The sequence below is a fragment of the Zonotrichia albicollis genome, chromosome 5, assembly GCF_047830755.1.
Source record: "Zonotrichia albicollis isolate bZonAlb1 chromosome 5, bZonAlb1.hap1, whole genome shotgun sequence".
Classification (NCBI taxonomy): domain Eukaryota; kingdom Metazoa; phylum Chordata; class Aves; order Passeriformes; family Passerellidae; genus Zonotrichia; species Zonotrichia albicollis.
This window is the reverse complement of record NC_133823.1, coordinates 73,438,041-73,450,396: the sequence shown is the minus strand read 5'-3', so window position 1 is coordinate 73,450,396 and position 12,356 is coordinate 73,438,041. Positions and strand designations below refer to the sequence as shown.

The following is a 12,356-nucleotide window of genomic DNA, read 5'->3' as shown; positions in this document are numbered from 1 at the left end:
GTCCCTGCAAGGTGATTCCTGGTTTCATGAGGAAACTTTGCCCCCCAAAGAAAGCTTTACTGGGTTAGACCTGGGATTCCCCAGAGCTGACAGTGTTAGGGGAAGGTAAGGTGGGAGGAATCAGTTTGTTGTTCGTCTGAACTTACAGTCAAGAAGAGTGCCCATGCCTTGCTCTGGGTGTGGAGGGATTTGGGGGCTGGGCTGAGCAATCATTTGCTGCACCCCCAGAGCCCAGGTGATGGCCCTGGCCAGGAGAAGGTGACCCTGCAGCCCCTGTGAGCTGTGCCCTCCTGGAGCAGCTCAGAGCACACTGCTAACCTGGGTTTCTCTTGCAGGTGTGGACTGGAACCTGGACACCTCACATGAACAGTGTGCATATGAACCAACTGGGCTGAGTGGGATCAACGTGCTGGCCTTGAGATTCCTGGTTTTTGCAGAGGAAACCACAATTGGCAGAAACAGTTTATGTGCTCCCAGATCATTCTACTGATGTGCTTGACTGAAGTGTGTAGGCTTTTTGCAGAAGAACTTACTAACTGACCTTTTTCTGTGAACATTGTGACCGCCCATTCCCCACCATCATATGTTTCAACTTAGTTAGACTTTCTTCTTTCCTTTCCTCCTCTTTTTTTTTTTTTTTTTGACATAACTTTCTGTTGAAGCTGTTCTTTGGCTGGTTGGTTTTAGTACTGTAAACTGCTTCTGAGCAAACACAGAAATTTAGCAAAATTATGTAAACTTGATCCTGAAGTTTTAGAATGGCAAATAAATGTACAATTGTTTACATAACAAATGGCTAAGCAGAAAGTAAATTTCAATATGTCAGTTATAGAGGCTCTACTTTATGTAGACTTAAATTAATGTGAGATATGTACCTTCATATTCAGAAATCTGGATGTTTCCTTCATACATTAAACTATTAATAAGCATAACTTTTCTACTTGTGTAATTTAAATAAGTGATAAAAAGAGAAACACCCCAGGCATTATCAGAGGGCCTTTTCCAAACGTGTGTTGGATTTTTTTGAGAAAACATACATTCTTTATTTGACGTTTCAGGAGAGCTTCCTTGCTGAAGGCTCCTGATTCCTTCCAGAATCAGGCCCATGTAGGTTTATTTGGAAGAGCCCAAGTGGGAATTCCCATGTAGATTGTTAGGAGCTGTCACCCGTGGGCAGAGGTGGCAGGAGATGTAGGAGGGTGGGTTTGTGAGCCGGGCTGGGGAGCAGTGACACAGGTGCTGTCAGGATCCCTGTGCAGCTCCCTCAGAGAGCACGTGAAGGAGATCTACTGCTCAGATTTAGGAAGTTTTGTTTGGTTTTGTTATGGTTCCCCTTAGAAAACCAAGCAAACGCCTCAGCTGGCCACAGAAACTACTGCCTTTTAACGATTGTGGTGGTATTTGAGGTGTCTCCAAACCTTTGGCATACCCAAGGCTGTATACCTGTCCTTAGGTGCTGCTCTGAATAAAAGCAAGTTCCTTTTTCCAGCAGTCTGATCTCCTTAAATACATCCTGTGAAGATCTGGTGCTAGCAAAATCGATCCCAGAGTGAGGAACTGCTCAGAAAAAGGTTTAAAACTCCATCTCACACCTTGTCAGTGTGGGTGAGTGCCCTTCCTCTGTGCTGCTGCAGTCATTTGCTGCAGGCTTTAGTGCTGTTTAGGGTTACTAATTATTAATCCTACTGGGAAATAGTGCTCAGTATTTATTAGCACCATGAATTCCAGAGTGTTTTGTTGACCTGAGAGTTACATCCATGCCTGGAGCAGTAACAGGCCTGATGCCACCACTGTGGCAGCGGGCTGGGCACGGGAGATCGTGGGTGGGTGGATGGAATTGGACCATTTTTATTCCCAGATAGTTTTGGGTTTTTTCCCCCACAGTGTAATGCTTTCTGTTTGTCCAGTAAACCAAGCAATGCGCTCTTTTGGGAGCGGGCAGGTGCTGTTTATTTGGGGAAAGCGAGCAGAACCTGGGTTAGAGCAGGAAGAGAACACAGTGCAGTGCATGGTCTAAGGGATGTTTTGACCTCTCCTTGCCGCAGAAAGGGGTAAGGAGACAGGTCAGAACCTGGCTGGGAAGGAGAACATTCCTCATGTGGAATGATGAAGTGTTCGGTTATGATTAATTACTGTAGAATATAATCCTCAGGCTGAGAGGGTTGGGAGTGTTCAGCCTGCAGAAGGGAAGGCTCTGTCAACTCCTCATCGCAGCATTGCAGTACCTGAAGTGGCCCAAGAGGGACTCCTGTCAGGAACTGCAGTGATACGCCCACAAGTAATGGGTACAGTGGAAAAAGGGGAAATTTAGGCTAGCTATTGGGAGGAAGTATTTACCGGAAGAGGGGTGAGACAGTGGCCCAACCCCGGCAGGGCTCGAAGCCGGTTTGGACAACACTGCCAGTGCTACGGTGTGATCCCTGGGGATGCCCGGTGCAGGAACCACGCCGTGGTTCCGTTCCAAGTCAGCACGCACTCGGTGATGTGCCGGGAGGTGTCCCGGCCCGGGGCAGCCGGGCTCCGGCCCAGCGCAGGGCACGCCGTGAGGCGCCGCCCTCCCCGCGCCCTCAGCCGCCACGGGGCGGGGCGGGGCGGCGCATGCGCCGCGGCGGAGGGGGCGGAGCCAGGCGGCATGTGGCGGCTCGTGCGGGCGGGCGCGCGGGCCCCGCCGGCCGTGGCGGCTCTGGCGGCGGCGGGAGCGGGGCCGGGGCCGGGCGGGCACGGCGGCACCGAGGGCTGGTACGAGTGGGCGGCGGGGTCCCCGCCCGTGCACTGGGCCGAGGGCGGGCTGGCGGCGCTGCAGGAGGCCACCGGGCTGCCCTGCTGGGCCGCCATCGCCGGCGGGGCCGCCTTGCTGCGCACCGCCGTGACCCTGCCGCTGGCCGCGCAGCAGGGGCGGCTGCTGGCTAAGGTGCGAGCGCTGAGGGGCTCTGAGGGGAGGACGGTGGAGGGGCTGAGGGGGCCGCGGAATGAGCATCGCAATTCCTTTATTGCAGCGGGTTTGGGGGGTTTTTTTAAAGGAATTTTTACGTTTTGTGCTTTTTTTGGTTGTAGAAGTGAGCGTGTGTTGCACACTCCTGTAATACTGTCTCTTATGCTGTGGGTGGTGACTTTGTTCACTGCCGAGTTGTGTCCTCATGGCCTTTAATTTATTACTCTTCATTTTACTTATATATATATACACTTTGCATATTTTATCATGTGTAACAATATATTTCTAAATAATACATTCTATTATATTGTAGTAGTTTTGGTTTGTTAATTTAAGATTTTTCTTAAGCATATATGTATTTGCTATTATATATTTGAATTTGTATATTATTATTAGTTTTTATAATTGTCCATTTGTTTGGGTTTTTTTCACATTGAAGTGCCATTACAGCTGAGTCTTCTTAAGTGGAGTAGCTGATTACAAGTCCTGAATGCAGGCAAAAAGATGCTTGCTAAAAATTGCCCTGGTTTCAACTGTAATAGAAATCACTTTCTTCTTTAAAAAGTACAAAGTCTAAAAAGATTAAAATTCTGTATTCATTTCATGTAGTAGTAAGAGAGTATTTTTGATTGTTACTGCAATTACTTGTCACTGTTACCTTTGCGTGGTTATTTTGTTTAAAGATGAAAGGTGTTCACTGATGTTGAGTGAGACGTTAACAAGATGCCTTGTCTCTCACAGGGGTTTCCTACCCCTAAGGGTGTTAACTTAGAGTGGTAATCAGTACGTTTGATGTCTGTGCTGGTATTAAACCATAGAAGAGTAATAATTATGTGTAATACCCATTGAGGTATTGAATTTTACAGTGGCAATGTGTATTAATTACTGTATATTATTAATACGTACTAATTCCTGTACAGATATTAAATTTTACAGTGATAATTAATAAGTGTAATACTTGTTCAGGTGTTGAGTTACCAGGGATAGCTAACAACAGAGGGGAGGGAGGGAGGGAGGGAGTGTTGCCTGCCACTGTGCCCAACCAGTTCTCCTTTTCTTTAGCTAGCTGGAAAACCTGCAGCCTGAGATTAAGGAGCTTGCCCAGCGCCTTCGCTATGAAGTGTCAGTGCGTGGAAAGCAGCTGGGCTGGTCTGAGAAGGTGGCCAGGTACGAGGGGGATTGCCCACACCTGCTGCATCCGTTCTGGAGCGGGGCGTGCAGGAAGGAAGGTGCCACAAACAGCGCTTTGGCAGCAAGGTTCTGCCACGGCCCACAGCTTAGATTTTCTTTCCCCGCCTGCGGTTTGTTTATTTATTTATTCTGTTGCCTTTCAGCCGTTGTCCGTGTCAAAGCTCTGACCTGTGCTCTCCTGTCCCCAAGGTCCCACTTTGCGCGGAACATGCGGAGGATCGTGGCGGGGCTGTACGTGCGGGACAACTGCCACCCGCTGAAGGCCACGCTGCTGCTGTGGGTGCAGGTGCCCATGTGGGTGTGCGTGTCCCTGGCGCTGCGCAACTGCAGCGTCGGCGCGCTGGGCTCTGAAGGTGGGCACGGGCACCCGTGGAGGTCAGAAAGAGGGTCCTGTCCCACAAATAGGTGCTGCACCTGGACACAAATCTTCTCTCACTCTCACCTCTTACCCACTTGCTGCCTTCACTGGCACCTTGTTCATTAAAGGGCACAGTGTCCCAAGCTGATATAAAAATCAGTCAGCCACTCAGGCTTTAAACCTGATATATAATAAATAATAAACCTAATAATATAATAAACCTTAATTAATATAAATAATAAGTAATATTTGAAATGAGTTCTAAACTTAATGTAGTCTGACAGTCCTGTTTAGCAAATCATATTACACGTGCCACACCACACTCACTGTTAATCTGTATTTTTTCTCTTTCCATTCTCTTCCATGTGAAATACTGTAGACAAGATGAATGTGTGAGGGTCTTTTAAATTTAAAAAAAAACAAATGATTTTTTTAGACAAGAGTTTATACTTTGTTTTTTTAAGCAAAGATGGCTAGTTATACAGCTACTAAGAAGAATATAGTTTTCTCAAAATCAGGAAATAAACACTGTAGGTTACTGCATTCCTGTTTTCCTCACTGACTTGTAAAATATTTGAGATTGAAGTATTTTTTTATTGCAGATTTTCCTGTCTGTGGCTGTCATGAGCTAAGCCAGGTCTCAGCTTGTATCTCTCACTTTTCCTACTTATATTGGTAGCAGAGTGTTAAACCAAAGATTTTGGCTTTAATTGTACTTACCATGTGGATAAAACATACCTAGAAACTCTGATCTCTGGTTTAACATATGGTGCAGTTCTGGCTCGCTTGAGACAGCAAATTATACTGAATTTTGTATTTTCTTCCATTTTTTCCCTGTAGTGCAAGAACAGTTTTCCTCAGGAGGAGCCCTGTGGTTCACAGACCTCACGGCGCCTGATTCCACGTGGATTTTGCCCGTGTCCCTGGGGCTGGTGAATTTGCTGGTGGTGGAGGTATGTTGGTGGGACAAACCAGCAGCAGTGGCTGCAGAGGGCTGGCACGTGAAGGTGGCTGCACATTGTCACTGCTTCAAATGCCCTGGGCAGAAGTGAAACACAATCTGTTTGCTCCGTGTATTTTAATGTGTTGGGTGTTTCTGTTCGGAGGCCTCCAGGTCGGATGGGACGTGTCTCAGATCTACTTGAACTTCAGTAATATTTAGTCTTGACTGCAGTTTCTTTGGAATGCTGCTCTCATGAGATTTCTGGGTGTTAATCTTCAGTGCAGCCGTTTCGAAAAGAGTTTGTTTGTAACTGTGAGTTTCTGCCCTTTCAGATCTTTGCCTCCCAAGCAAAAACGCCAGTTTCACGGATCCAGAGGCTTGGCACCAACTTCTTCCGTGCAGTGTCGGTGGTGATGATCCCCCTTGCTGCCACAGTGCCCTCTGTAAGTACCCAGTGACCTCTGGGATGTCACCTGTGCCTGGGCTGTTCTGGTGCTTCGAGGACAGCCCGAAGGCCTCACGTGTTCCTTGTCTCTGCTGCTGTGTGCTTAAGAAAAGTCACATGTTCTGGCTACGTGTATGCTTCAATCTTGTTGCCTTTGGGATGTTTTTGTTCAAGCAGGAAGACTTTGCAAACTTGAAGGGGGTTAATGTCCTCCATGTAGCCTGAAAAAGGAGAGGAAAGCTTTGTGTAAAGACACACAGATGAATGTTTGTTCACTGGAAACCAGTGTAGTTCTTAAATTAGGAAATTTTCCACATCTTCCTTTCTTCAAACACTTCTCATTTTTACCAGGCTTTGTACTGCAGAGTGTTCTTAGTCAAAATAAAGTGTCTGGTTGTTTGGCTCAATTATAGTTTTAAATACAGAAGTTGAAGCAAGCTTAATATGAATTAAGAGCTGTCAGGCCTCAGTGTAGATGGCACTTTTCCCCAGAGGAGTTCAGAGGCAGACAGTTACATTTCACATGGAGCCATTATTGCAGATGAGAGCGGGAGGAGCGGTTTAGGTGCGTTATTTTCCTCAGTCCCCGGGAATAACGCACAGCTGCGGTTCAGGAGGAGCTGCCCGAGCCGGTGCTTGCCTTGCCCCCAGGGAGCTGCCTGTGCTTGTGTCGTTGCAGTCCATGGCGCTGTACTGGCTGGCCTCGAGCGTGGTGGGGCTGTGCCACAACCTCGTGCTGCGCTCGCCCGCCTTCCGCCGCCTGTGCCGCATCCCCCGGAGCCCGTCCCACTCGGACACGCCCTACAGGGACCTGCTGGCTGCCCTGGCCGCCCGGTACAGCTTGGGCAAGCAGCGCCTCTGAGCTCCAGGCGGAGCGAAATCAGCGGCGGATCCTGCTCTTCTCCTCACATGGACCCAATGCTGTATATTTATTTTCCAAATAAAACGCTGGCTGGCCACGAGGAAGGGTTGGTCAGCAAAAATGTGTCTTTACTGGGAAGCTTTGTTTCAAGGGGGTCCTTTTGCTGCTGCAGTAGTCCAGAAATCCAGGTTGGTCTCCTGAATTATCCTAAGAAATTGGCCAGGTGGGTGATAAATAAAGCTGTGACTTCTATACAGTGCCTCTCTTCTATTCTTAAGTCCTAAAGGTCAAAAAGTTTGGTTTTTTTTTTTTTTTTGTTAAAATGATCATGAATTAATTATTTACCTTAACTTTTTTAAAGATTCCAAGCTACTACTGGGATGTAAACTGACAAAAATTCAGAAGCAGAAATTTTTAATGCACACTTGTAAACATTTATTTGAGTTGCTGTGATGATCTAGTGGAACTTTACAGATAGGGCTGACTAAAACCAGCAGTTTAGAAGAAAAAGCGCAGATGTCATTGGACTCACAACACTGCACTTTACCTGTAAGGATGTTTCACTGAGGTCTTCCGCTGTTAGGAGTCTCAGAACATCAGTGATAGTTGTGTCTGAATGCTGCCAGGATGTTTTATACCAAAAAACACTCCCCAAAACAGGTGTGAAATGGAAGGCAAAGCAGCCAAAAGCATCTCACCTAATGGTGTCTAACAATTCAAAACCCACAGGTAAGGAGATGAGAGGTTATGTGATAAAGCCCTTTCCAGGCCTGCACTACAGGTAAGGTAATGTTCTAGGCTTTTAAAGGGTCTTTGAGGTTTCTCTGAGTGAATATTGTCATTTTGCCTCATCTGAAGGCGTTGGGAAAAGCCTGGAAAGGGGAGTGAGTTTTTGTCTGGGAATTTGGTGGTAGGGGGAGCTGGTGCTCCGTGCAGTGCTAAGGAAAGTCAGCTCTCCTTCCTCAGCAGTCTCACCTGAGAGGGGCTCCCATTCCCAGCCTGGGAATGGCAGGCTGGCAACAGCCATGTCTTGTGTGCAGTAAAAAATAAAATTATATTTTTTGGGAAGCATAAAGAGGGCTGTGAAACTGGTCACTGAAAAAAATTACTCACAGCTCTGTCAGGGCCCCATATGTTCAATGCAGGAAATGTTCAAATGCTGGCCTTGTTAGGTTTGCAGTTCTCCATTTATGTTTGTTTTACACCATTTTAACTTTATAAAATTACACCCAAGACCTACCATTGCGAGATAAAAGAGAATAAGGTTTCTCCAGTGAGTGTATTTGGTGGTGGATTTATCACAGCATTATTTCAGTCTGGAAGAGGGTTGTTGGAACACTGCATGGACTTAGGAGGGAGCCTAAGCTTGAGAAACTGCAGTCAGGCAAGTCCAAGTTCCCTGCATGGGTTCTCTTCAGAAGTGCTGAAACATCCTGGCTGGGTGAGATTGTTTATCCTCAGTCCTGAAGATGCAGTGTGAACTTGGAGAACTTGATGCTTGTTATCTTTGTGCTTGTGCCCTGCAAAAAGACATTGTTTACACAAAAGCTTGCCTCTGTTCCCTGCCATAGTAGTGACTCTGTTCCAATACATTGTCTGGCCTAAAGTCCTTGTCTGGGTGTTAGATGCTCTTCCTAGGAAATAGGATCGGAGATTTGCTGTTTGCCTTTTTATGGTAATGCGGTTTTTTTGTTGTCAGTCCATGTGGATGAGACAAAGATGGAGCAATGATACATATGATGGTGTGTGTCAGGTCAAATGAGTGCTCCTTGTCTGTGGAAGGGCTAAGGGAGGTTTCTGGAGAAGAAGTCAGAAAAACCTGTGGCTGTGTTCTCTCACAAACCCAGCTGAAGTGTCTTTAAAAAGCCTGTACAATATTCTTTGTGAATGACCCTTTATTATTTAAGTAATGTGGTTTATAGCTGTTTTAACTGTGTCTCCACCTCTCCTGTTTGCTTCCTGTCCTGGCTTTGCTGAAAACAAAGAGATTGTAGGCAAATGAGCAAAACCCAGTAGTGATAAAACAATTGTGGTTTTAGAAAGGGGGGCAGCTTCCTTCCTAGCTCCCCTCTGATGATTCACCTGAAAGACTGCAGGTGAGATGAGCTGGCTGCTGTCCCACTGAGGAATGAGATACCAGCATGATCCAACGCCTTTTCCAGGCTGCTGGAGGGGCTGCTGCTCTCTGCCACAGAATTTGACACCTTGCCTTCCACCTGTTGGTTCCTTGGGGTTGTTTTAGTGGGGAATCCAAACTCCTCATCCAAAGCTCAGTACTAGGATGGATTCCTTGAAGTGCAAGAATTTTTTTTTCCTGGACTGAGTGTCATTTTTGGCACGGTTCCATGGTTTCTGGAAAGTGAAAATCTTTAAAGTACTGTTGAGTGCATTGCTGTACACACGGGGGTGCTCCTGTTCACATCAGCTGCAGGGCTGCTGGGTTCTGACATCCAGGACAGGCAGGCAAGCATTGCACTACAACTTTTTTCCTCCTCTCTTTCATCTTGCTGCTGTTTCAGAGCTTAATCAGGCTGTCCTTCACAGTGTACACTGCTTTTCCACCTCACTGCTGTGCCCCTTTGCAGTAACCCAGTGCTCAACACTGCTGAGTGGAAAATGATGGGAAGAACTCCTGGCTGCTCCCTCTTTGTGGCTGAGGATGCCCAAGGGAAGCAGGCAGATGTCTGGAGCAATCTCGTTGTCTTTGCAAAGCCCTCCAAAGTTTGTGTGGCCAGCTGCCAGCAGGACCCCTTTTTCACTTGGTGTTAATAACCTACCTATATTTAATTACTCTAACTGCTTTCTAATGGTAAATAAGGTATTCTCCATTCCTTTGAAGCTCAGCATAGTGCTAAAAAGCAACAGCAGCTGCTGCTTTCCTGAGTGAGGTGTTCTGTTCTATTTTCTGAGTTTCAGGGATCACAGAAAAATTCCGAATGAGGGATTAGTGCTTCACATCAATGGCACCTCGATGATTTTGATCCCTTTTTGCTGCACAAAACTGTAGTGTTATGGGCTTTGGGTTTGGGTAGGGGTGTTTGAAGAAGCCTGTGTAAATTAGGTTCATCATTAAGGTGAGTGCACACATCCCTATGTTCCTTTATTTAAGGAGTTGAAGTCTGTGGATTCATTTGTCCAGGTACCTATTCATAATTTGATTGCCTTGATTAACTTTGCAGTTGGAGTAATAGTAAGTAACTTTTTTTAGCCTATTTTACTTAATATAATCCCCTGCTTTTGTTTGAAAGTGGAAGAGACCACTACTGCCTTATTTGTAGGGACTGGGCTTCTGGAGGAAATCTTCCAGCTCCCATACTCAAATCCCTCATGAAAATAAGGGGGATTGTGCTGTGTGCTCTGAGGCTTAATATTGCCTGGCCTTTTCAGGCCTGGAGAGAGGTGGGGAGGGCATTTCCCTGTGCCAAGTACTCTGCCTTCCTTCCTGCAGGGCAGTCACACTCCTGTGCTCACACTTGGGCAGTAGAAAGGTGGTTTTGGTATTTGCTGCTTTGGCTTTAGGAGTGCAAGGCTCAAATGTGTGAAATGGGCCAGGAATCTTCAGGCAGGGGCACGGTAAGTTTAGAAATGCTTAAATTTGAGCAGGACACATCATCTGCTTGGCTTTAGGGCTGTGTTGGATTCCCATTTGTCCTTGTGTGTGCTTTTCACTTGGGAATGTGTGTAGGAAAACGGTGAACTGTGAACCTTATCTGACAGGATAGCATTTAAAATACGGATTTCCTGGAAGTTTTGAAAGGCTGGATTTGCTTTGAGAGGTCTGTTGGAGGTACCAGAACACTCAGGTGCAGTGATTTTCTTTCAGCACCTGAGTTTGAACAGAAAACTGACCTCTGTCCAGGCATACCTCAGAGCTGAGGGAGCTGCTGCAGGCAGAGAACACGTTCTTCTGGATGAATTCGTGACCTTGAGCCCTCTCTGTCTAGAAAATAAATGATAAAATCTTCTACTGGGGGAAATCAGTGGCTTAGAAATGTAGCTAATAAAATATAAATAGTGGTGGTACTCTCTAGGCATGTTATTTCTGCTTTGAGGAAGAACTGGAGATTGAAAGTTGGCAGACAGCAACTTTCTGGAGGTTTCCCATCAATGTAGCCTAAACCTTGTGGGTACAACTAAAGGGATTTTAGTTTAGAACTCAAGTTCTTTGTGCGTTTTGTTAAAGTCCAGCTGGCCACATGAGGAGAAAAGGTTTTTGGGTTTTTTTTTTTTGAAGGGTCTGTAAAGAGGTACTTGATACTCACTCAGCAGTTTGGAAATATTTCTGTGTCTTGTTTTTAGGACTTCCTTTAATGCATCGCCAGAGTTACAGTTGAGCACTGGGTCCTTATTAACTTTTGTAAGTGGAGAAGGTGCAGCTTTGTCAGAAGAGAAGTGGGGAGGGACTGCAAGCGGGCCCATGGATTCCCAGGTGGGGCCATTTGCCTGGAATCCCTGGTTTTCCTCTGGAATTGCTGTGCAGGCCATGGTTTTTATATCATTGCTGCCTAAGTGCTTGCTCCAGAGTGCAACCAATAATTCTGTTGTATTTTACAAAGTAAACAAGCGCAGATTAATTTGCTAATAAAACTTTTGCTAGTCTTGCATTTTTCCACTTTATATGCTCTCTCTGGAAGGCTGAGAGATAAGCTTTGTTTGGAGATATTTAAAGTCATGATTTCAGCAATAAGTCCCCAGAGACTGACTTATGTACATGACAACAATCTTTGAAAAATTCTATGGTGACCTTTTCCCCTCCAGATGCAGATTGTTTTGAGCAAGGTGATGGCAGAAGTTTAGAGAGGAGGAGCGGAGATGTTTTGAGCTGCTTTAGGGCAGCACAGCTGTGCCCTGCACTGCAGAAAAACCCTAAAGATAGGAAATACTGAATACAGGGAAAAGTAACTCCACTGCTCTGGCCAAATGAAATCTGGCTGGTGCTTTAGCCTTTTATAATATTTCTCCCCAGGTTCTGTCAGGTGAGAGGATGTTCTAAGTCTGTTAAATTATGCAAAACACAGATTTGTGGTTCAGGGCTGAGCTGAGGAGCTGTCATGTTCCTGTGCTCTCAGCATCTGTGGATTTGGGTTGTTTCTGTCTTTCCTCATTGCTCTTTGGATGAGCATCACTGGGACTTGTTGTGGGCCAAAATTTTTCCAAGTTTTGGCCAAGTGTGTTATTTTTATGCTTCATTTGAGTGAATCCATCTAAGTTCACCCTTTGAGAGAGTCTCTGAAGTCTCAAACCTGCTGCTGCCAGCAGGAGTTCTGTGACTAATTTCAGTGGAATAAAGATTTCTTTCTTTTCTCCGTTTCCTTCCTCCTGAGAGTAGAATGATACAAAGATTGTTTCTTTTTTACCCCTTTGCTTGTGCCATGATTTGGACACACGAGCGGACAAGGAACATGTCTCCTTTTTTATCTGTAGTAACATGGCTGCCAAAAATACTGAAATGATTTAGCAACCAACACTTGTTTCTCTCCATGGTGTATGGGTTATGGCTGAGCATTCCAGCATGCGTAGTAGGATCCTTTCCGACTGTTTCCATCTAAATATTTCTGGTTTATGGAAGGAAGCTGAGCAAATAAACTGCTCCTCATCACAGGTCTCTCCAAGTTTAAAATATCT

At 45.9% G+C, this 12,356-nt stretch overlaps 2 protein-coding genes across 14 annotated transcripts in view; both read left to right on the top strand.

Moving 5' to 3' along the window:
• ANKRD17 (ankyrin repeat domain 17) overlaps nt 1-932 on the top strand; it is a 67,421-nt gene extending 66,489 nt beyond the window's left edge. For all 8 annotated transcript variants that reach the window (XM_074542109.1, XM_074542108.1, XM_074542115.1 and 5 more), the window contains one exon: nt 336-932. In XM_074542109.1, the coding sequence (XP_074398210.1) occupies nt 336-395 (60 nt within the window). In that variant the 3' untranslated portion in view covers nt 396-932. The remainder of the gene's footprint in view (nt 1-335) is intronic.
• Nucleotides 933-2,467: 1,535 nt separating this feature from the next.
• Nucleotides 2,468-6,985, top strand: COX18 (cytochrome c oxidase assembly factor COX18). 6 transcript variants are annotated; one of them, XM_074542119.1, is made up of 6 exons: nt 2,468-2,911; nt 3,999-4,099; nt 4,313-4,476; nt 5,322-5,434; nt 5,757-5,867; nt 6,549-6,985. In XM_074542119.1, exons 1-6 carry the CDS (start codon nt 2,483-2,485, stop codon nt 6,729-6,731), a joined length of 1,101 nt encoding a protein of 366 aa, XP_074398220.1. In that variant the 5' UTR covers nt 2,468-2,482; the 3' UTR covers nt 6,732-6,985. The 6 variants fall into 6 exon arrangements, with proteins under 6 accessions (XP_074398220.1, XP_074398223.1, XP_074398225.1 ...); XM_074542122.1 differs by having other exon boundaries at nt 2,613-2,739; nt 3,995-4,099; nt 4,267-4,476; XM_074542124.1 differs by having other exon boundaries at nt 2,725-2,739; nt 3,995-4,099.
• The last annotated feature ends 5,371 nt before the right edge of the window (nt 6,986-12,356 follow it).